Here is a 26,348-nt window from a genome sequence, read left to right as displayed (position 1 = left end):
TAATAGTGTACATACAAAAATTGGTAATTTGCATAATGATCTGCGTATAATACACATATCTTCAACACTGCAACAAACTCTCTAAAATGTCTATTTCATACATGCACATTTGGGATCAGCCATTTCTAATCATGTGAAAGTATCAAAGATCACTAAAGCTGAAGGATGGTAGAACACTTTAAGTACGACAGAAACCTGCCCAGCATGGAGCCCTGAATGACAAGGATGGTGTTAGCACAGTGCTTCCTCCATATGGGGGGGGTGGGTGAACGAACCAATCTCTCTACTCTTAAATTCAACCAGTGTAACACATGTAAAGGCTAAGACTGAAATAAGAATGCACACACACAGCTAATGCTTCACACAATAACAACTACCCGGTACATTTTACCATGTTTTCAGGGAGTCCTTAGGACTATGATTTATTATCCAAAAAACATAATAATAATAACCAATGTACTTCAAATACATAAAATAACAAGTGTCTGACACCTGAAATAACCACAAAATTTAACCTAAATACAGCATTGAGTCAAATCTGTCATACATGCTTTCAAATTTTATTAAATAGCTGAGTACTTAAAATCATTAACATACTATACTTTTACAGAAATGTACATAAATATTGAATAAATACAAAAAAACGCTATTTGATATTACTTATAATTCATTACTTTTGATTGTGAAGAATTGGAGAAAAAATGTTCTTTCAATATTTCCTGCACCTAATTATATCCACATAAAAAAAAATGTCAGCCAGTTTCCCTGTCACCATTAAATAGTAAATCCGAAATGATAAATCTGTGTATGGTTGATGCAGTTTACTAAGTAGTACTACACCTGGATAACGGTATCATCAGCTCTTTTTTTGGCAAAGTATGGAGACTGTGATCCTATCAGCATGAAATGATTACCTTGGTAGTAAAATCTGAATGGCAAATAAATGAAGAAATGTATAGAATTAGATATACTACTGAGAGTGTGAGTTTGGTTGCACTAGGCTAGCTGAACTTATCATGGCAAAATACCTCACCCCATGATGAACTTATGATGTATGTACTGAAGTTGATGTTCTATTTGTAATTCAAGTGCTGCTTCATATACATTCTTTTAATCTTTGGTACATTTACGGTTCCACTCAATTTAATTTAAACTTCTTTAAAAAGCCCAACTAATTGAAGATCGATTCAATATGACTTTGTACTGAATTACAAATTAAATGATATAATTGTCATCTCACTCTTATAAATGTCAAATGTGAGCATACACATCTACATGCATGTTTTACTGTATCAAGACGTGTGGACTGAATTCAATCAACCATTCTTCATATATAATAAACATTCCTGTATGTTTCTTATACTGAGTCACTAACTGAACTTTTTATAAGTCTAAACTTGGCAATGATTTGTTAAAACTTACCTGAGTAATCCTTTATGTAAACCTTTGACACTGAAATTGTCCATTGAAAATAATCCAAAACATTTGCATAGCCTCTTGAGTGATATTTGACCACCTGAGTTGTCTTTTTCCTCATAATATATTGTGTACACTTTACTGTTAGAAAGTATAGGAAAAAGGTATAACGTTGATTAATTTAATTTATAGTAAAATAAGTTTTGGGTAATTTTATATAGGACTACTAGACACATATTTATCATTTTCAAATGATTTCAGACCATTTTGAGTCACACAGGGATTATATTATATACGCTGCAATTTCAAAAGATGGAAATTGAGAGAGCCACACACACACCCTAAAATCTCAGTCACCAACACAATTTTTCTTGAATAATGTACAATTTGGGTGAATCACACCACACTTGAATTGTAACCACAATGTATTTCATTCTGTTTTCTTAACATTATCTTCTGTAATTGTGAAACTTACACTGAAAGATTCCAAGTGCATACTGATAACATAGTCATGTATTGAAAGCAATTAAACACAGTTCTCGTATACATCTCAATATCTCTCATGCTTTACTTTGCTTATATACAGACTAAGACCTGAACAAACCTAGGTTTATACTACCGATTTGAAAATGGTTTGTCGGTAATCTTCTGCATGTTTTGTTTTCACTTTTTCTTTAGAACTCCCTTTTTTGTACAACACAAATATCTGGATGTTATAGCAGTGTTTTTTCAAACTTTCAGGTTAACAAGGCTAGCTCTAACAAACTAACACAAACAGAATCTGGCAATGCTTACCCATACCCATCCTGTTTTGTAAACTTGTCTGTTTTGCCTTGAAGACACATGTTGGTGTATGAACTACCAAGGTTTGTACTGGAAGCTAGGAGTCTAATTATCTCCTTCTCATATTCATCATTCACCAGGTTATCAACATCCCTCAGTTTAATAATATTATTGCTATGTAACAAGAAAATAGAAAAAGAATTATGAATCATGAATATATTCCATTTTGGGTATCACAGTGAAACTGGTCAAATTTTCAATACCACAATATGGCTTTTTGTGTGTGAGAAGTATTTACCCCATAGACTGATATACAGTTTGTCAACTGCAGTTTCCTTGTTCAGGTTGGTGGCTCAAAATAAGCCAAGTAGTCAAAATAACTTTATTTTAAAAGTACAACAGACATGAACACTTGAATTATATCAAGTATAAACATGACAAAATATCAAAACAAGTTTTTTCTCTTTTTTTAAATACCAAAGACCTGCTAACGTGCAGCAAAGCTAGACAATGATAAAATGGGAAATCATACACAGTCTAGCAAGGCCTTGCCCAGTTTCACAATGTAGGGCAGGAAAGTGAAAGTTTTTCATTGTCATTTTAACTTGTATGATGAGGTCTACAATGTACATATCTAGTACAACAATGTGATGTACATTACCCTATACTTTTTCTATTCACAAAGAAGACATCTATGAAGTCTTGCTCAGGATTAAATATATCTTTCTTGAACCAATTCAGTCTTGACACATCTGGTACGACCATCTCACGTCCTTTACGTAGCTCTCCTTTCATCCATTCATGCCATACCCTGGTATCACAGCACTGCTTTAGTTTATCTTTCATTTCATTCCACACTGAACGACGTAATACCCACCTATCAAGAAAGATTGCAAATATTTTTGTTTTGTTTTCAATTTTTGCAATATGTTAGACTGTGAAAACATAGTACTCTGTATGGGAGCCAATCGATGAGAAGTGCTATTCGTGGAGTGTGATTTTTGTGATCACCTTAGGGGTATGACAAACTTGATGCTGTGTGATAACTTAGATGATTGAAGTGTACATTGGGTATAAAAAATTCATCAGCGATCTTGAATACGAGATCTGGACGGATATATGTAAAATATCTAGTAACTGTTGTGTACTCATGGTTTTCATTTCATCACATTCAACAAAAACAATTTTTTGAATACTGAGAAATGATTTTCACACTGTAAAAGTTTGTGAAGGTGAAATACGCACTACATGTGTATACATTGGGGTTGCCGAGTGCTGATGACTTGGCAGCACAAATGGAAAGACATATGAGAGGAGATATGAGTTACTTTACAATAACACAACTATAATATCTTCAAATACTCAAATTACCCATATCCAGGAAAATTTTCAGTACGATACAACAATGCAGGGTCTCCACATGTATCCATAAATCCTGAAAATAGCAACAAAAAATATAAGAACCTTTTATTTCTTGGGTGTAGTTAAGTTGCAATAATGTCTATGATAATTGATATTATAATGACATGTTAAAAATTATCAAGACGGTCAAATTTCAAAATGAAAATAAAAACAATGACTGCCTTTCAAGTTGTATTCAAAATGGAAATACAGCATACATATCATACAGTATGTACATTAGACATGTGATGCATCATAAGAGTTTATCACTACTCATCAAACTGAATGGTTCTGTGGGTGACTACATCATGTAAATTCTACCTCATGTTTGTTGATTCATGGTCATTCAAATGGATACATACTATAATCCAAGGTACTCAAGAACAAAGACTGAACCAAACTTACCATTATTATTCCAGACCGACACAGATATAATACTCTGATCTTTGTCCAACAATGGCAGAGTCTGAGCAAAATAGTTGAGAAAATCTGGGCTCACTTCAAACTGTTCTTCTAACATTATTATATACTCCTGTTGTGGGTATTTGATAAAGGCAACTTCCATTGCTTTATGCATGTGATCTAAATTAAATGTAAGAGTGGGAAATATTAATGATCATGGTTCCAAGAATTGAATTGGACACTGAATTATAGTCACTTTGGAAGAGTACATTTGAAATGATTATGACGTTTTGATCTGTCTACTACAGGTCTTGATCACTTTGGAAAGGTAAATTTAAAGCAATTTCAATTTGTCTACTACAGGTCTTGATCATGCATAATAATTGAAATCATTACATGATCAAGGTCTGTAGTAAAACAGATCACAAGACCACAATCATTTCAAATTTGGGACCAAAGTCTTGGGTAATCACTTGTGGAGGTTATTCCCTTACTTTTGATTTCTTTCATGACCTACAGTGTTTATGTTAGGGATTGTATTGTATGAAGGTAAAATCTACCTGATTTCTGTAGATTCTTTTGACTAACTTTCTCGAAAAACTTCAAAGGCTCCTTTCATATATCAAAAATTATTTTCATGTTTTTCGTTCTGCTGTGAAGTGAGTTTTCCAGTTTACAGTAACATTCATATTCATGTACTTGACATTGCTTACTTACAGTGGTACTGGGTAGTAACTTTCAACTTCTCTGGTCTGAAACCATACAATTGTGTCAAGGCTATAGGTTCAGCAAAGTCTCCATCATTTGCAACCTTTGGACAAAGAAAAGAATATATGGCATGGTAACGGTTGAGTTGAAAACTTGCTGGAGGATTGTTGCTATAGGTTCAGCAAAGTCTCCATCATTTGCAACATTTAGACAAAGAAATCAATATATTGCATGGTGACATTTGAGTTGAATATTTGCTGGAGGGCTGTTAGAGAATTGCATCTCATTCATTTCTGATTTTACTTTCTTGAATTCAAGTGTACATTATTTTTAACTAGTTTTACCTGAGTGACAAACAAAGGCAAGTATTCAATGAAAACTGACAAGCTAAACAAAAACATGAGTGAATATCATGATAAAAGTAGAACTATCAATGGCTAAACATTACTGCAGTGGTTTTTCTTGATTTCTATTTCAGGGTCTGTGGTTGATAATATTCATTCATTTGGGGTTTTTAACACTATGAATATTACTGTTACATAGAAGTCCTCTATAGGCATCATAAGAGTTTACATACCATCACCATTTGTGGATTCAACCCTGGTATAGTCAGCAACGAGTCAAGTTGAATACGTAATGCGTTCAAATCTACACCTGATAAATATAGCAGAATATAAATGAATGTGATAAAGTAATCATGTAAGGAATTATGATGCAAACTACACAATGCAGACTACTGAGATGAGGTGTGTAGAGTTAGTAGGGGGGTAGGGGTGTAATGGATCATGTGGAGGAGGTTTGCGATAATTTGGGTGAGATAGATGAGAGACGTGGTGAATGAGGTGAAATGGGCAGATAGGGTTGGTATATGTGATGGGTTGAAATGAATTGTTGGATTAGATAAGGTGAGTCGGATGTGAAGGGTTGGTTGGGTTGGCTGGGGTAAGGTAGGATTTGGTTGGGTTGGGTTGGGTTGGAGCAAGGTTAGGTTTGGTTGGGTTGGAGTAAGGTAAGGTTGGGTTGGGCTAGGTTGGGTTGGGCTAGGTTGGGTTGGGTTGGGTTGGGTTGGGTTGGAGCAAGGTAGGGTTAGGTTTGGTTGGGTTGGGCTAGGTTGGGTTGGGTTGGGTTGGAGCAAGGTAGGGTTAGGTTGGGTTGGGTTGGGTTGGGTTGGGTTGGAGTAAGGTAGGGTTAGGTTGGGTTGGGTTGAGTTAGTGGTAGCCTATGCAAATGTAAAGTAAACTATATCTGTGACTTTGTCATGACCTTTAGTTATTGAAATCACCATATTCTCCGAATAGAAATTGAACTCACACACTCTGATAGAAGGGGTATTTATTCATTAGAAGAAACATATGAACATACAAATGAACATATAGTAAACAATGAAGTTTGTATAGTACAAATTACCTGGGATTACTATTATTGGAGTAGAATATGCCTTGTTGCCCCTTAATGATTCATCCTCTAATGGTATTGGCAGCAATAGCTCCTTGACCTTGTCCTCTGAAATGAGAAAAATTGAATCTTTAACTTCTTCTAATACTTACATTTATTCCAACGTGAAAATATGCTTGTCAAAGTCATTTACAGACACAAGTACATAATATGTCTCAATGTCTTCTATTTGTAGTGCTGTTGTAACCACTAAACACACAAGGATGTACACATGATGTTTGCCTAATTAGAATTTAATAGTCAACACAATATTTGTTATTGGTACAATATCGCATTCAATTCATATATACAATATTAACATACCAGAACAGAAGTCTTCATAGCCTTCGTACTGTCTGCAGAATTCTTGACGTTTTCTGTTATTGACCACTGGTTGAACACCTTCCTCTGGTTCAACTGTGACAATAATAATATTACAGAATGACACACAGTTTAAATATTTTTATACACGAGATATGTGAAAAACCACAGACAATTTTATTGGTGGACCAATTTTGGAAATTACATGTTTTCATCCTCGTGCTACGTACGATGTCAAACTACTAACTAAAAGTGTTTTCAGAGTAAAATTGAACAGAAAACTAATGATTGGACGCAACATCAACACTTTATAAAAAGGTATATGAGGGTGTTATACTTTTTGGACGACGTTGAAGAATGCTAGTCGAACGTATGCAGCATCTTATTTGCACACAGTACTGTACATGCAGATATCAATGTATCGCGTCAGCTGTTGTCAGTTCACACTTCGTCTTTATAAATAGTTGAGTATTTGTCATTATTGTAATTAATGGTCATCTACATTGCTCTTTTCTCAAACATTTTTATACTTCATTGTCTTTTAAATCAATACACACATGTGAGCAGAAAACTTAGGTGACAATGATGGATCAACACAAGGGAAGAGAGAAAAGTGTATTTCAAGTACTAGTAGTTACCATCGGCAACCTTTGAGTCAAGGCTGGCAATTGTGAGTGGCGGTCGCGGGCCCGACAGCTGCCGACTGTCGTGAGCCGGACCCTGGGCGGTTATTCATGGATGAAATTAATTATAGTACAGATTACGCAAACCATTGTTTATCAACCAATAAGATGATACTTGCACTACATGTTTCACATACAAGACAAACAAACTCAAGATATGTGTGATGTGTTTGACAAATGTAAAGAAAGGAAGAAAGGAAAATTGCACGAACACTCTTTGACACCTGTAATGGTATATCCCAAAAATGTTATTACAATTTAAATTAAATTTGCACTTTTACAATTATATGAATTGCAATGTATAGACAACAGATCAAGTTACTAGATACAAGCATGTAATGTCAGTCTGAACATGAATAATCACCAACTGTTGGTATTTCATTTTAAATTTCAGACAACGCTTACTTGTCTAGTTTCAATTGTATTTCCATTTTCCCCCTAAACTTACTTATTTTTGGGATGCACTCTTTGATTTCCACTTTTGGACCCCAACTTTGGTCCTGCTTTGCTCCCAGTTTTTCATATGGTGAAACTCCTTTCAATCCTTTTTGTCCAATCAGAATATATGAATCTCTGTATTCCAAGAGATGTATTTGACCACTGCCAACGTCAATCAAAGCACTTGTAGCCTCATAGGTTAACCTGTAACGTTAACAAACATAAGATGTATTTGACCATGTACCGCAGATTACATGCTTTCCAACGGTATTTTTGTCTACATGTTGTTTTTGCGGAGTGTGCAGACGCGAGTTGAAAATTTTGATTTCTTGACATCACCACATACGCTCGTGTCCCTTTTTTGTCATTTGCTTATATACAAATGCACGGTGTGTGTTGCACAGGGAAGCATTTTCCTTACTTTTTTAGGTGGTTTTGGTGTCAGTAAGACTATTATTTAACTGCTGTGGTGGTTGCTAAACTTGTTGACTACAAAGCGACTATCATTTCCCCTACTTTCTACCTCAGACTTCTGTAGAAAATATGGAGTTGTTACTTTAAGTTTCACTATCCATCTTCACTTGTTCACTATCCATCTTCACTTGACTGTCAACTGCTTATTCAATCAGACCAAGTGCTCGCCTAGCCTGTCGATGACATTTCACTTCAGATCAGTGTCCGAATTCCATACTTTTTGGAGGAGAAATATTGATGAATATCTTTGAAAAAATAGATTACTTCCCTTACTTGACAGTCAAATAATTCTTTATCAGGCTAGAAAATTATGTCACAACACGAAATGTACTTTTTCTATGTATTTATATGTGTATCATAATTTCTTTCATATTTTTAGATTCTTCATGTATTAATGAAAGAAACTGGTCAGGTTGTTTGGAGATTTTGGTCCTTGTTAACATTAGAATTTTGATGTATACAGTCAGTAATTTTGACTGTTTAGTTCAGTATGTAGTATAAATAATCCCCATGTCACCTAAAAGTAATGTATTGTCAAATCGTTACTATGTAGAAGATTTATTTTGAAACTTTTTATTCCCCAGCAGAAAATGGATTTTCACAAGGAGAACTTAAAGACTTATTGTCGGTTGTGTGGCAAAAGTTTTAAGTTAAGAAGTGATTAAGCCCCAAATTATAAGCAGAAGTTTTCTAAAGACGTTTTATCTGCTGTCAATGTGAATGGGGATGACAATGACGTTCACCCACCCTGTATATGTGATGCCTGTCGTATGAAAATACTGAATTTGGAGGCAGCATTGAACTATCAAAAACATGGGCTGAGTCAATTCTGAATAGAATGAACTACCCGAAGAGAAAGGGGATGAAGGCAGCTAAGAAACCCGTAGAAGACTTCGAAATCGTCAAAGAGGAGTACCTACAAAAAATTGAAACAGCAGTCACCGATCATCGCATTCCTGACGACCTTATTTTCAACTGGGATCAGATAGGAGTTTCGATCGTCCCGTCAGGTAGCTGGACAATGGATCTGCATGGAAGTAAGCAAGTACAGATTACAGGCCTCGACGATAAGCGACAGATAACAGTTATACTGGGTATTTCGCTTGACGGTCAAGTTCTACCACCCCAGCTCTTGTATGAAGGAAAAACTAACCAGTGTCATCCTCGTTACAAATTTCCAGCCGACTGGGACGTGTTCCACTCACCTAATCACTGGTCGAACACTGACACAATGCATCATTACGTTGACAGAGTTGTCATCCCATTTGTGTCGTCAACACGTGAAAAACTAGGTTTAGCAGCTGACCAGAAAGCTCTTGCCATTTTTGACGTCTACAAGGCACACAGATCAGCCGACCTACTATCAAAACTTCACAACAACAATATCGCCACTGTGTTTGTACCAGCCTGCTGTACCGATCGCCTACAACCTCCAGATCTCACTGTAAACAAACCATTCAAGGACATTCTCCGGCAAGGTTTCCAATCATGGTGTACTGACAAAGTTCTAAGTCACCTCAACAATGATGCCCCGATCTCCGATTTGAAAGTGGACTTGCGTTTGTCGGAACTGAAACCAATCCATTCCAAGTGGATGGTCGATGCCGTCAACTCACTGCACAATCGCCCGGAGTTATGTTTAGATGGTTTTCGGGATGCTGGTATTACTGACCGTGTACAAGTTGTGCGTGAAGCTGAACAGCAAAACTAAACTCTCTGAACTGTAATACAGTACTACAATATAGGTTTCAACGTTTGTGTCCTAAAGTAAAAAATTAAAACTTTCTACCTTTATGTAAATTGAAAGATCAACATTGTTGTAGTCATTTTATTTCATTACAAGTTGTTACACTCGTAAACTTTTCACTATACCCGATAAAGTACATGTACTGTACATCTTCTAATTCAGTGCATTTTGTTTTGTGTTGTACACTGTATACGGTATACTAGTATTTTTATTAAAATGAACATTTCTTGTAACTGTGAGCAGCCTTGAAGTCATTTTGTTTCGTTTTATTTGTGCACATTTTTGTATGTGTGTTTTAGTCAATGAAGAATTAGTACAGTATAAAGAAATAAAGAGGCATAATTCTTTGTAAAACTTCGTTGCAAATACTTTATTGGGTCTTGTCTGAAAACTCGTGTGTCAGTGTGTTTGCGTGTGTGGTTGTATACGGAGTTATTGTAACAAAAAAGAAAGAAGTTAAATAATTGCCGCATGGGGGCACACACAAGTACATCCGCGCAGTTTTAATTTCGCGGTCATGATCGAGCACGAAATTGCGCGAAAATAAGACTGCACGAATAGGGGAAAACCTGGTACTTGTGCCATAAAGTTACGAGATTTTGAGTGTCACCCTTTGTCATGCTGCATATGTTTCACACCAAGTGGTGACAGCTCTGAGAGTCAGCATCTTATGGAAGCAACTGCACAGATAGCAAAGGTGCATGGGTACTATGTGAAAGTGGTAGCTGACAAAGTGTACTGCATTCTACACAGCAATGATTGTAGAAAAGTGACACGCAGAGAGACAGTGAACTCAAATGGCACATGGGATGTTGAAGTCCATGGTAGACAACAACAAAAATGTGTGCTGTTTGAAGGACTCCCTGTAAGGCTGAACTCCAATAGTTGTGAGGAACTCTTATCCATCGTCGCTAACAGTGAAGTATGTCATGGAAATCCTGGATTTGAGAAACTCTGTAGAAATGTGTCACTGAAAGCACCAGCCACCTTCTTAAATTCTATGGGTGAAGTTGCTGCGTATGAAGAACAAGGGTACCTTGAATACACTACAGTGCGCAAAATTGACTGTCAACTGCTTATTCAATCAGACCAAGTGAAGAGTAAAATGCAATGTCTGTCGCATGTACCAGTGTGACTTGTCATCTCGTCGTCAAAATAAACAAGAGAACACATCTACACCAACGTGTACCAAATTTATTAGAAATGACAGGCTGGCACCAGACAAGCTACAAGAAAGGCAAGACACTTACAGAAGGAAAACACTTTTCTGAAGGAGAAAGTGATGAATCTCAGGGAAAAGATTAAGGCATCCATCGAGACAACAGGAGAGGCAATTGACTGTAATATGTCAGACTCTCTCTCAGAAGTAATGACTCAACAACAAGACAGTATTTTCAAAGAATTTCCACCTGACAGTCCACAACTATTATTGTGGGAACAACAACTAGAAGCAGCCAGAGTTAGCAAAACACGAAGACGATGGCATCCTACCATGATTAAATGGTGTATAAGTCTACATCTCAAATCGCCTGCAGCTTACAGGATGATCCGTGGATCAAAGTTCCTCATACTTCCACATGAAAATACTCTACATGACTATACTCTATTTACAAGTACGGACACAAATGGATACAACCCAGATGTCTTAGAACGAATCAATTCTGATATCAAAATTGATGATCTACCACACTTCAAGAGAAATGTAACAGTTGTATTTGACGAGATAAAAGTCAAAGCTGGCCTTGTCTACTCCAAGACATCAGGTAAACTAGTTGGATTTTCTGATCTCGGTGACATTAACAAGGAAATTGAAGAATATGTAGCCAAACTTACAGTAACTGACCAACAGGGTAGTCAAGACAAATCAGAAGTAGCCCTTGCATCACACATCATTGACATTGCAGTAATGGTCTGTGGTATCTTTTGTAACCTGTCTGAAGTCTTTGGATGGTTCTCAAGCACAAACTGTGACAGCAACCAATTATTTATGGCTCTTGTGGCCTGTAGTGCGGTTACTGGAATTCAATGGATTCTATGTGCGAGCAATGGTTTCAAATGGTCCGACTCCAAACAGAAAGTTTTACAAGTTTAAGTTCCAGTGAAATCTTCATGTAAGTATTTACATCAGTACATAAGTACAATCAACATTGTGTGAGCCACCTACTTCCACAAAAATTGTGTTTGATCAGAGATGTTTGGCTAAATTATTACCGAGAATACACATGCATAGATATGCCATGTCTGATTGCAGTCCAGTGAACATTCAAGGTGCTTTCTTTTTTATGATACAAGCCTAACGAATGATGAATCACAAGGGAAGTTTTTCACAGGGGTGATGCCCTTTTCCATTGCAAAGCAGCTCATTTGTTATGATTTATTAATGAATCTATTTTCATCACTCCCTTAAGGCAAACTCCACTGACTGACCTTGAATTAATTGTACAACTACATGTATTAGAGCATTTATTAGTGTATCCAATTGTAATGATTATTTTGTTGGTGAAAGTAACATCATGGCTGTGACTTGTCTGGCTGCAGGTAGATTTTACATACGTGTACTGTCCTCAAAATATACAAGTTATCAACAATCAATCAATCTGTTCAGTTATGATCATTAACAGATTATCTGTCACATTTTTTTCAATAGCATCAACACCAGGATATTTCATGGGTTCAGCTTGTCATGGAGCTTAGTGCTATCAGTAGTGGAAAAGATACCAGGGACAACATGTCTCCTGTGTGTTTGAGTTAGGAGGTGAAACAGACAGAGGATAAAAAGGTGTCAATAAAACAGAGGATAAATAGGTGTGAAGATATACACAATAACAATGTACTATGTAGAGCATTTTCTAGTAGAAACTGACCACCACTCTGATATAGCTTCCAAACCAGTAACAACGTTTCCAACCTATCAAGTCACCCGTCGATCCAGAGTAATAGAGATTTCTACTGTCACCTGGTGAACCATGACTAGTAAAGCACGCTTTAGTTTCATGACCAAAGATGAGATGGATGACATGGTACGGAACCGTGTACCTAAAAGTACGAGAAGAACAACTTCATGGAGTACAAAAGTTTGGAATGAATGGGCAAAGGCAAGAAACGAAGCAGACTTGCCTGGCAATGCACTAACAATCCCAAACACAGATCAATTAGCCTCATGCAATGTCAAAGACACTGACGTCTATATGGGCTACTTTGCAATGGAAGTACGAAACGGGGAAGGCAAACCATATAAGCCGGACACTCTCAATGGGCTCAGCGCCGGTATCCAGCTGCACCTGAGAGAAGAATTTGGAAGAGGGGACATTAATTTCATGGATGATAATGGCAGGTTCTTGAAGTTCAAGGCCGCTCTTGACGCAAAGAGAAAAGCGCTCCTCCAGCAAGGTTATGGTGAAGTAAAGGAACAGGCACAGCCAATAAGTATGCAGCAAGAGCAGATGTTGTGGACGAAGGGGCTAATGTCTATGGGCACATCGACCGGACTATCGCACGCCATGTTTTTTTTTATACGTGCAAAGCTTTTGGTTTATGGTCTGGTGACGAGCATAGGAATTTATTAGCCGAGCAGTTTGTCTTTGAAAGCGATGACCAGGGCCGGTTTGTTACTTTCTACGGCAGAAATAGTAAGAATGTCACTGGTGGACTGAACCAACGCAACATATTCACGACCATGCTCAACTACCGTTAAATCATTTCATGAAGCTAGTCCCCATCTCGCCATCCGGCATAGATATTTCCACACAGTCGCAAAACACAACGAGTGTTCAAGTCATTCGCAAAATGTACGCAAAAACCTGTTCAGAGCACAAAGTACAAAGTCACAGTCTCGCAAAGTAATCATCGGTAAAGGTCAAGATTTTTCTTCACAATGGAAAGAAACAGTGGTTATCGGTGAAGTAAAACACGTATCAAACGTTTCCTCATGTTCTAGTACCAATGACGCAACTACTCCACTTCCATACGTCCACAAAAAATTTAACTATGTCAAATTACAAGATTCATTTGAAGTGAACTTTGATTTTAAATTTTGATGTGAGTGTGTACTTTGCAAAGATGTGTAATATAAATGTTGATCATTCACTATGATTGCTAAGCGTATAATTATCGCGTCACCAGTGTTGTTTAGTTTGATTTTGAAAATTTCTTTTGGCAAACCCTTCCTGTTTCAAATGGTGCAATTAGTTTTCTTGTAAATATTTTTCCGTTTCTTAAATTTTTGTTTTTAAATTAAATACTTTTCACCTGATAATGCCTGTGTCTCCATGTGAGGTAACGCTTGTGTCCGTGTGAACATGAAAGGTGTGAGCGGCATTAGTGATAAGAGTGAACAATAGAGTTTGCATGTTGGTGTTCCATCCTGACTATTAATGTGTGTACTTCACCGTAATCTAGTCTAGCGACTAGTCTAGCGAGGGTGAGATGTGTGTACTTTACCGTAATCTAGTCTAGCGAGGGTGAGATGGACTAATCCTGCCATCCTGTAAACTTGTCGGGCATAAATGCAATAGACACCGGTGGAAAGATAAACAACGCGGCTCCGCCTTGTTGTTTATCTTTCCACCGGTGTCTATTGTATACATAAATCCTTGTAGCCAGACATCTCACTGAACTTGATATCTCATCTCATCACAACTGCACAGTTATCCTGTTATAGAATTTGATGAGCAAGCAAGCTACAGAGAATCATTGTTACTTACTGTTGACTAGCTTCATCATATGTAGTCACAATAACCAGGTGACCCAAAGGCACAGATTCAAGAAATTCACCCACTTTTCTGCTCTGTTCTTCTGCAATGTGAAATTTGGTATATTAATTAAGACATATAGTGTGTTGTAATGATGTATACCCACATAACAACACAACCTATATAGTTAATAGTTAACGAAGAAAAATATTTCGGATTGTTGTCATGCCAATAGCATGAATGTCACAAAATATCTATCTATCTATCTATCTATCTAATAGATTTATATAGCGCCAAATATCCAAAGAAAACAATGTTCAGTGGCGCTTAGAGTTAGAAAGGAGATGAAAAAGCTCTCTGAAATATGTGGGTTTTCAAGTGTCTTTTGAAAATGTTAACATTGGGAGAGGTTTTAATGTCCAGGGGTAGAGAGTTCCAAAGTTCAGGAGCTGCTGAAGAGAAGGAGCGGCGACCATAGGAAACTAGATTCCATTTGGGTGTATGCAGAAGGCATTTATCCGATGAACGAAGAGTGCGTAATGAAGAACGAGGTGTAATTAAGTTCTTGAGATATTGTGGAGAGATTCCATTAATAAATATAAGTAAACTGATGAAATTCTAGTCATCATGAGGAAGCCGACAGGACAGCACTACTGCAAACAAGCTCTTTCTTTTGTTTTGGTGTGAAGTTTGGCCTTATTTTGAATCAAAATTTGTACTAAATATGAATATAGTTCACCAACAAAAAAATTTGACAGACATTTGAGACACTAGTAATTTGGAATACCCATACTAAGACAGAATCACATTGGTAATTTGGTATGCTATCCTCACTATATAAAATAAAGCTTAATACTGTGGAGACTGAGCTTCCAGCCTTTAATACCAAACTAGACACTAACTCAGACTATAGTTGCTATTCGATGAGTTAGATTACACAATATAGCGTAAACGCTGGAAGTACCCAAGAATGTACACTGTAAGATCATGGAAGTCATCAGAAACAACACCCTCCCCTACTGCGTGTATAACTTAAACACACATCCATTCAATAGCTTCTATCAACGTGTCAAAACAATACTTTCATTTTTTGTCTATCTCAGTATAAAGCTGAAAGCTCTGTGTCTGCTGTTGTATTTTGGAAATTATTGCGTGCATGAGTACTGTATTTGCCACATCAATAGTTTCACTGATAGAGGCATATCAATTACCTGATTCGTATGTATCAAACACTCGATACTTTTCCAATTTTTTGGTTTCTGAATTGACAGTAACAATATTAAATCCTCTTCCAGGTGTATTCACTTTAGGACCCATAACTCTGTGGGGAAAAACACATATTGGTGGATGAGAACCCTTAACTCTGTGGAAAAACATGATAAACTGGCATGGTAGATCAGGACATTGTATATGAAATGGCTTTCTCTAGGTCCTACCAAATACCATATATGTACACCAAAATAACACATAATTTCAACAATTTGGACATATTAAAATTAAAATACTTACACATATCCATCCACACATACACTGGGGAAGACCTTGTCTTTCTCCACATAACCAGAATGAGCACTGACAGCTACCTCATCTACAGAACATGGTGCATTAAGGCCACACTTCATCGTAGTATCAAGTTTAGTTTTAGGTGCATCTTCAGATTGTTCATTTGCAGCTGTCAGGAAATATATGAAAAAGTAATGGTTTTGTGAGTATGATCATAGACCCTCCACCCATCTGGGTGGAGGGTCTATGGTATGATGAAAATTACTGAACATGCTATTGTTAGTAAAACACAATACTTTGATTACCATATAAACAAAGGATTGCACAGTTTGACCACTGAGGGTGTTATTTGGTGGCAGTTTTATGGCTTTGAATGAGGGACAGTCGTGCAGTGACTACGCACTTTCCCTTGGTCCACATTTTTCTCATGTACAACACAGGCAACTGTTATCAACCTTATATTCATAAAGCCATTTACTGGTCAACCCACACATATCTGTGAAATAATTCAAGTCTGGCAAATTCTTTTCAGTTTAACATTGGCAATATTTGCATATGTACAATACTGTCCCACGTATTTGCTGTTTTGCGGATCACCTAAATTTTATCTGCTACTGCAGAGAACTTCTGTTAACTGTTTCCAAGCTATTCTCAGCCAATTATATCAAGTATACATTACAATCTACACACCTGGAATCAATGGAAGGCATCCTGTAATTTCTATCTGAGCAGCCCATTCACCTTCTTCTTTGTTGAATAGATAAATCTGGTGAATATTGAAAAGTCATTCATCAAGTTTAGTAGACTGTAAGTGTAATGTTGTTTTGAATCACAGCACAACTATTGTACCAAAATTGCTGTTCCTTTTTTTAAATCTAAATTTTACAGGACGAGTTAAAAAATATCAGTGACATGGCTGTACAACTTGATGATAGAATGAATCTCAGATTAAAAATGGCCATACTGCTCTGAAACCACAATACATTTGAAAACCATAACCTTTTGAAAAGTCCATGATGAACACAAAATGTATTTCATAATATGATGTTCACCACTTTTACTACAATCTTTTTCCTATACAGTACACCATTGGCAAGGAAGGGGTTAGTCTGAAAGATCCAAGCACTGTTTAATTTTTAAGTGATAATTTGGAGAGTGTGACTCTCTGAAGTAATATTAAAAATAGACATTTCAGTAATAGACTTTTCATTGATGTTTATCAGACTACATAAGGATTACATCTAGAATACCCCTTCATAGTTTGAAAGGTCCTGTCGTCTGTCTGCTTAGTAACCATTCGCTACACACATTGAGTGTATTATTTAAATGGGAACAATTCTTGGGTCTTTCAGACTCACCCCTTCCTTGCCAATGGTGTACTACAAATTATCACTTAAAATATCTAAATGTAAACTTTGATTGGTTACCATTTTTGGATCAAAATTCAGTCAATTTTAAGCAATTATGTTTCCAATACAAAAATATTATTATATAGTTTTTTACATAAATGTTTTGGAAAGTAATTGGTTGAAATTTTCCTTCTCAAAGTATGAATACATAACAATTGAGGTTGAGAGTCATTTTGTCTTGATGTGATGACAGAGATTGTGGTAATGTGATGTCATTTCCTGCAAGATTTTCCTACAAACCTTTGCAGGAAATTCCCAAAATGATTAAACACGTGTACATGTAGTAGAGCCTCTTTACAAGATTTCAAAGCTGAGCAAGTTACTAAGGTGCTATTTTATCTCCCAAAATCATATACAAGTTGACAGCGGTAATCAGTACAAGTGCACTAAAGTCAGAAACAAGTTTAACTGGACTTTTCCTTTAGTGGTCATGTAAAGGAAACAATTTCAGATCAGAGACTTTCTCTTGCCTTACAGGTAACTCCTGTCCTGCTTGCTTCAAGATTGGAGCATTTGTCAAGATTAACCGTGCCTTTTTACAAATCCTACACATTTCTTACCTTTTCATGGCGGTATGGTGAATCTGGCACTCCTTTTTGACCAATAAATACCCAATTCCCTCTGTAATTCAAGTCCTGTATCATTGTACTACCAAAATCTTCTTTAAATTTTTGTCTGGCTTCACTAGAAAGTTGAGCAGCTGCATCATCAAAAGTAGCTAACAGAAGAATTTGGCTATTTTGGACTGACGATAAAAATTCCAATAACTTACTACTGTCTGCAAAAAAAACATCAAAATGATAATTCCTAATGACCAAAATTATTCATCAGCTTGGTAGATCAACACAGTCTGATAGGTTTAATAAAAATTGAAATGCTTGCACATTATAGCTTATGATATTTTTAAACTTAGTCAATATACCACAACAGCTGATATTCAATCTTCAATGATTGAAAACAAATTTTTATTTGGGATAGCCTTTTATTTAACAATGATCGAAAATGATGAAAAATACCAAACAATCCATTACTCCTTTACCACTTTCTTCTAAACATGTGTGTTTGTATGTAACATATTTTATATTCTACAATTCAGAGACTTACATATAAGCACAATTTCTTGTCTTTATCATGTATACAGGTACAAGATAAATGTATACTAGAAAATATTTAAATACAAGATGAACGTATACTAGTAAATATAAATACAAGATAAATGTATACTAGTAGATACTAAATACAAGATGAACTGGACATTTCCAAAACATTTTAAGTAATACTTTTAACTCATTTGAACATTAAGTTCTTTTGCCAATGTCACTTCTTGTGTAAATGGCGTAATAAATAAATAAATATATTAAATACATGATAAATGTATACTAGCACACATTAAAAGACTTACCATAATCATACAAATCAAATACTTCTTTTGAAATCACATTTTGACTAGTTTCTAATGAAATCATGAGATAAGATAAAAAGAAAAGGTTAGTTATGATTACTTTGGTGTTTCACACATGTACTCTCTTAGCTCTCTCTGTCTCTGGCTAAAAAAAAATGTTGATTTTCAAAGTTATTCAAATCACTTCAAACTTTGCCATATGAAAGTGTCCTCCTGGTGCTTTTGAAAATAAGAAAAGAAATCTGGGGAATCCATTGAGGTGCACATTTTAATAAACTAATTGTAATTTACAAGACATACAGTAAGTTTATTACATATCCAAAGATCCATTGTAACAATGTCAATATACAGAATACATATAATTATATATATATCTTCTTTATTACCTACTAATTAAATTTTACATTTGTAGACAAAATAAAATAATACATGTTTTGAGGTATGTAAAAGGAGACCAGAAAAATAGCTACTTGCTAATCAAGTCTGTCTCCTTAACATGTCTGTCATATCAATTGAGTACAAAGATGGCAGTGATATCACACTAGTTATTACAGCTCAATAGACTCCTCTAAAAGCATTTCAATAATACACAATGTACATGTACATTGCATACTAAATGGTCATTTGTTTCACAGCTGTCTGCTAGTTCTGTCAGCTACACATTCATGTTGAATACTAAAACATGTGGCTCATTTGGTAAATGGTCATTCAAATTCAGGTGTAACATGACCCTCCAATTACGACATACTGTTCTGATCAGTGTGCCCTCTAAGCCAATTTGACACACTACTGGTGCACACAATTTCTAGTGACGCACCAAAATTTGGTGTTCCCTTATCTCTTACTATGTGGTGGCTCACAAGAAATCACAGTTTTTATCATTTTGACTTGCAACAACAATATTTTGCTATCATTAGAAGGCACACTGGTTCTAATAAACCCATACCTAACAAGTAAAAATTGACTTACCATCTATTATTGCTATGTTCATGCCCCTACTGGGAACAAAGTTAGGGTCTCTTCCAATAATACTAGGGAAAGACACAAAAAAATGAACTTGTAAGTGTTTTAATTATCTTCTAAATGTTTGAAATATGGATCTGAATAAAGAAACGTTTATTTTCACCATACTGAAAATTAAAAGAGACACCACAAGTACAGCGTCAAATGTTGAGCCAGTATTCTAAATAGGTGATAAATGATTCATTCATGGTATATTTCTTTCTACTCCAGGCCAACTTTGGATTAGAATTAAAAATTTAGGCATGAACTTGAAAATAGTTGTCTGGTATAGAGCTATAGAAAAAAGTTGGTCCTTAACATGATCCCATGTAATCCTCATAGCTCCAATGGTACCATATATTAATGCAAGAACCTGGGATAGAAACCCTCTTTATCCTTTGCCCCTGCCCTTTTGTTGATACATGATTTATGAACATCACCAGCACAAAAAATGCTAAGTATCTAGGTATGTTAGGGCCTATACTTGCAGGATATCATGTTATTAAAGTTGTATTGTTTACGTGACTGTTAAGGTATTCATGGTCAACACTTGAAACATAATGTCAGTCCACTGCATATTTCCAGCAAATAAAACACACACTGTATTTACAACCACCTGTGCCTTCATTATACTTATAGTGAAAGCCATGACACACATCATAATGGAGTGCTTTTATTTAATTTGAATTTTGATATACACTTCCACTATAAACCTTCATTATTATATTAGACAGAAATGCAAACAAAAAGTTCTGTGTTTTTGATATCCTATGCTACTCACGCATATTAAATTACACCTAAATTTATGGGTTTAATAACACATTTTGCCAACATTCCTCTTGCTTTTTCATTCATACACTATTTCCTATTTTTGTACCAGTGATCTCTGTCTTGCCTCAACCAGTAATTTACATGTATAACACTGCAATGTGACATCATATGGCCACTTTCTATTTAATAATAATTAATTTAATTTATATTGTCACTTATTGTGTACACGGCTTAATTAATAATAAATAATAATATTTACTTAAAAAAGTAATTTACATGTATAACGCTGCAATGGGGCATCATATGGCCACTTTGTATTTCCTTTAACCAGTAATTTACATATAACACTCCATAACATATACAAGCATGTGTTCACTGCAAAGTTCTGCACAGAATTACTATTAAAATAATCTGCTTTAATACCAAATTTGTCTACAGTTGAACCTATCCCCATCTGTACTGAGGCATTGAATTTTAACACAGTCCTGGTACCGATTAGTTTCCTCTGAAATTATATATGGGGGGGGGGGGGGGGGGGGGGGGGGAATTACTGATGGATATGCTTATCCATTATCAACCATTTCTGTCACTATATATGTACTTTCAACTTTCATTCAGAATGTATAATAGTGTGTAGGCAAGGCATTACACATATATTGTGTTTGACAAAAAAATGGTACCAACGAAAATCAGTGAAAAGTAGAGAGGTCACACTGGTCAGATTTGTTAAAGCTTCATATATAAAAACATTTTATCAAGCCTACTATACAATCATAAACAGTGGTGGACTTGAGTATATATGAGTTATGGCCTGCTGTCTGACAGCTGATAAACCTACAAATGTAACAGACGTTCCCCTTATTCCCAGAGTAGATCCATGATGTGACAGCCTGAACATTTTACCATTACAGATCTACTACCACCCCACCCCCTTGACAAAGATGGTAATTTGGAAAAATACACCTAAATTTTATTTCAAATCCTTTAATACAAATATACTAATTGAAATTCACTTCAACACACAATCAATTAGCAAACTTTCAACCATACTAATGAGAATCAGTGAATAAATAATGAACTGAAGACAGCAAAACAAACTGATAAATAGAGGCATGGTTTGACGCAATGCCCAAAACTTACTTATTATGGTGAAATATTGCAAAATTCTGTGATTAAACTGTAAGTATATAAAGTGTGTGATGAGAGCACTTCCTTCTCAGTATCATGAACAAATTATGAAGGTTTATACAAGAGTGCATCAATACTGATATTTGTTACTACAACTGTAAGTCACTTACTATATGTCATTCAGACAAATGCTTGGCGCCTCCAACTGGGCATTTCCACTCTTTAAATGAAAGCTTGTCTCAATTTTTTTACAAGGATCTATATTTCCACATTTGGGCCTGGAATCATACTCTTCCTTCGGTTTCTCTTCAGTTACTACAGCCGTTTCTACTTTTTCAAACTGATCAATGTTAATCTGGAAATCTGTAAGAAAAATGGTAATATTAAATCAAACCTTTGAAATCATGACATGTCTCATTCAAAGTGAAGGAACTGTTCTTGTTGAAGCCTACATTTCCACGTAGTACAGTCTACAATGGACACTTCACCTCTTGCTGTAATAAATCTAAAACATTTCATTGTTTTGTAATTGACATCACAATTTCCATTTCAATTTTTCACTATTAATATAAACCAGTTCAAATACAAGACAACCATTCAAATCATAACATACACTTACCAGTTGAAGGCAAATTACTGCCATTATTACTGTACCAGTTATACAAAATGACTACCCCAAACAAGATAATGAACAAACGTATCACTGTGGATGAAAAGAGGAGGTCATTAGTATCACCAGATATAAATACTGGACATTCAACACATGTTAAACAAAATTCAAAATTAAATTCTCTGTGAATTACTGGAAATGCTCAAGAATTAAATTCTATATGTATTATCCAAACGATGTCATAAAAAAAGTTTAAATTTATATTTACATTATATCTTTGAAACAGGGAAACACACTGAGGCATATACGTCATGCGATATCTTTTTTATGTATAGACATCACTGTTCTGTATTATGCCTATATTTACATATTGTATTTACCAATGAGATACCTTTATGATAACAAATGGATTGGATAGGATTCTAACTGTAATGTTTGGTTTCAAAACAATGATTCATGCTTCAATGTGTAAGATACTTTGGGTAGTGATGAGAGTCAAGCAGTTAGAAAGGTTGGCTTGGAATACCAAAGTTCCTTATTTGAGCACTGTTGAAGCTGCCATTTCTTTCTTAACGGCTAAAGTCCATGGGCAAGACTTGAACCATGATTGTGCCCCACTCAACCCGGCTGTGTAATTGGGAACCTGGTAGGATAGAGGCTGTAATGTGAATTGTTATGTATATCTTGTTAATAAATATAATATTTGAATATAGCACTTAGTAGTGATCAGAACCAATAATGTATGCTATCCAATGTGCTTACAGAGACTGTCATACACTGTATGCTCCTCCCCAGGATGTTGAGAAAGTATAACAGGCTGTCGTGCTGTTTAAGCATGTACCAGGGGTAATAGTTGTAAATCATTTTACGCAGTATGGAACAGTGTTATAAACAAATGAGACTTATTTACTATTATCATATACATACAGAGTGTTAAGATCTGTGCCCAATAACATGGAGACAGTGAGTAAACAAAGTGGTGTGGTTCCAATGACATACACATACACATTCCAGTTTGAGTCACTAAGAGTTATTGGCATATTAAGTATGCATGTAATTTGACAGGGGAGTACCATTCTTTGTTTCTTGTTGCTTTGTTTGATTGTATTGTCATGTGTATTTGTTCTGTGTCTGTATATTTTATCTTATTTAATAACTTTTTGTGTACCGTTGCAAAGGTGTAATAAATAAATAAATACACATACATTTCAAAAATAGGTTGTCTCTGTGTAATGATATGAAGGGTGGGGTATGACATCTCTTCTTGTCTTATTATCCTTTTTTCACATCATTTTCAAGATTATCTTTTTTTCACATCATTTTCAAGATAAGTTTCTAAAACTACATTAAAATGGGCATCAGAATACATGTATAATATGCATCATGCCAATAACTAATCATGCATTGAAAGTATATTTAAATTTTTCTGCAATTTGTTGGTTAGTAAACACAGTGTACAATAAAATAGGCTATGTGCACTTGTTAATCTCAGTAGTAAAATTATAGGAGTACAGCAGACTAGTTGTATAAAAAGTAAGACCATTTAATATTTTATTTATTTTAAGCAACAATCAGCCCCCCCCCCCCCCACAACATTTGCTTTATAATAACAATAACAACAACTTGAGAGAGAGAAACATCATGGAATGAGAATAATAATTAATATAATAATAATCCTTTGGGCCAATTAAATATTTCAATTAGTATATCCCATTTTGGAATCCAGTCCTGCTTGACTCAATGATCATCAAATTCTGGTTCTATGATCCACTGGCATCAATGCATGTACTGTAGTTGGACATTCTAGTTTTATCAATGAACTCATAAGTATTGCATTGGTCAAAATCACGATGAGGTAGTGTACACCTTTTAGTGTGTCCACTGTGCATTCTGAAAGCCTTTAGGATTTTGCCCCTTATATAACATGTACATGTTCCTTGCCATTACCTAGCTATTTTTTTACTTTTGTAACTTTACTTACCAGTAGCTTTAAAGGTACGTCTTCCAAATAGAACTGCCACCCACGACATTTTCACCTTCTCAGTCTACAACACAGTTTTTCCTCTCTCCATTGCTACCAATTAGTCAAAAAATCTTAATGTCTTCATTTCTAGAAACAAAAAGAATTCAAGATGGGTGACACTGTTGTAAATTGAAAGCTTTGTGAGATACATATGTAGTGCTAGACTGCAAGATAGAGTCAAGGGTGACACTTCTGTAGCATGCTGTAGAACATGGATTATAGGTGTACCACTAACTATATCTATGTTCAATGGTAGAGCCAATCAAATTTCAAAATTTAGTTTTATTACATACACCCCAGGAATTAATGACATCAATGCAAATGCATACCATGGTAAGAAGTGAAATAATACAAATATTTACTGCATATTATGTATATGTGTTTGAAAATGAGTACAGTTTCATACTTGTTCACACAACCCTAAACATTTTTTGCAAATTATGCAAAAAGGTAAAATAGTAACAATTTACTTTTGTTTCTATGTAGTACACTTTCATTCCTTTGCCTCATCTGTGGTCACTTTTTAAAAAAAAAAATGTTATTCCTGAGAGAACCCAGGTCTTTTGAGACTATAATAATACAATGCACGACATATTCATCTACTTATGGTATGAATTTGTTCATCTATTTCTTTTATCATACCTCATCAAACTCTCACAGAAGTATTGTGACTGACAAGTATCTTCCAAGGTAAGATATCTTATATCTTGGGGTCGAAGTAATTTTTTAAACTTTGAAGTAAAATAAAATAAAATTCCGACCTACCTACCCTATTTTCTGAAGTCATGTCATCGGAAACTTTTTTTTGTCTCATAAGTCATGGGGTTTAACTTATATCAAACCATGGAAGTATAATACTTCCATGATATGATCCAACAATAAATCTATTCACTCACTGGTATTTGAATACTAGTATGTGCTACAACGGAGTGATATAGCTATAGTTAAGGGACAAGAGTTCAGAAAACACCTGCTGCATACTAACTAAATATGTTCAGTTTGTAATGTAAACACTGACAGAAATAATATAAAAATGACAAATCTACATACCTAAACCTAACAATGATGGTTTGATTTTGCTTTCATTCATACACCAGTCATGCAAAAATCTTGAGTTATCTTCCTCATTTTTATTTCATGGACGATATCATTTCAAATATAATATGGGGAAAACATTCCGGGACAGGGGGGGGGGGGGACAATTATAGCTCCAAATCCTTTTAAAGAACAGCCTCGGTATTGTTTGTATCCCAGGATGCCTCACCCCTAGTCTGGATGCCAACGTGTACACCAGGCTGCTTCAATTTTTAAGCCAATTTTGTAATTATTTATAAACAAGTCACAAGATGCACAATTTGTGAACATGACTTATCTGGTTCCCTAAAGCACACAGAAATTTAGCCAATAAAAAACTTCACCTTTGTTTGACATTGCACTGAAAATCCCATTGCAAAGAGTTATGTAATATGAAATACATTGTTGATCGGTGAAACTATTGTCATGACAACAAAAAAGTCCAGTTATGTAATGAACTAGGTCATTTACCTGTGTACGAATTTTATGCAAACAGATACTGTGTGTCCTATATGTAATACACCCTTGCGATATTATACTGTTGTTGTATTTATTAATTTCAACACAATTTTAGTTACAAGAGAACCATATGGTAACAAACTGTTGAATATTGACTACACGACGAAATGGCAAACCTCCTTCTGACATGACAGAGCACAGGGACTGTGCTCCATAGGCCATACGTACGTACACGTTGCTTTGCGGATCGCGACTATATAACGTGGTCCGGCCTTCGTTGACTGGTATTTTTTTCTTTCCTTTTCTTTTAATTTGCACTTCCTTGTCGTAGGATAATATTGTCATTATTATGGAAATTGTAATAAACTCACCTGCAAAGACATATTCGCTCACGTGAACATTTCTACATGGTTATTGGTGGGAACCAGAACACAACAGAACACACGTTATCGTACGCCTGTACGTGTTA

General features: G+C 35.5%; 1 protein-coding gene across 1 annotated transcript; it reads right to left on the bottom strand.

Annotated features, from left to right (window-relative positions):
* Positions 1 to 478: 478 nt before the first annotated feature.
* On the bottom strand, positions 479 to 26,348 carry LOC144437374 (protein O-linked-mannose beta-1,2-N-acetylglucosaminyltransferase 1-like). Its single transcript, XM_078126302.1, has 22 exons — positions 26,251 to 26,348; positions 24,305 to 24,433; positions 22,333 to 22,416; positions 21,884 to 22,076; positions 19,782 to 19,843; positions 18,813 to 18,863; positions 17,971 to 18,188; positions 16,692 to 16,767; positions 16,008 to 16,170; positions 15,710 to 15,819; positions 14,511 to 14,601; positions 7,597 to 7,790; positions 6,469 to 6,561; positions 6,118 to 6,213; positions 5,288 to 5,364; positions 4,720 to 4,813; positions 4,006 to 4,182; positions 3,571 to 3,634; positions 2,861 to 3,076; positions 2,212 to 2,373; positions 1,423 to 1,557; positions 479 to 928 (listed from the first exon to the last, which is right to left on the bottom strand). The coding sequence occupies exons 2-22, from the start codon at positions 24,351 to 24,353 to the stop codon at positions 835 to 837; spliced, it is 2,499 nt and encodes an 832-aa protein (XP_077982428.1). The 5' UTR covers positions 24,354 to 24,433; positions 26,251 to 26,348; the 3' UTR covers positions 479 to 834.

The sequence above is a fragment of the Glandiceps talaboti genome, chromosome 1 (genome assembly GCF_964340395.1).
Source record: "Glandiceps talaboti chromosome 1, keGlaTala1.1, whole genome shotgun sequence".
Taxonomy (NCBI): Eukaryota; Metazoa; Hemichordata; class Enteropneusta; family Spengelidae; genus Glandiceps; species Glandiceps talaboti.
Note: the sequence above shows the minus strand (reverse complement) of the source record. Positions and strands in the feature narration are given on the sequence as shown.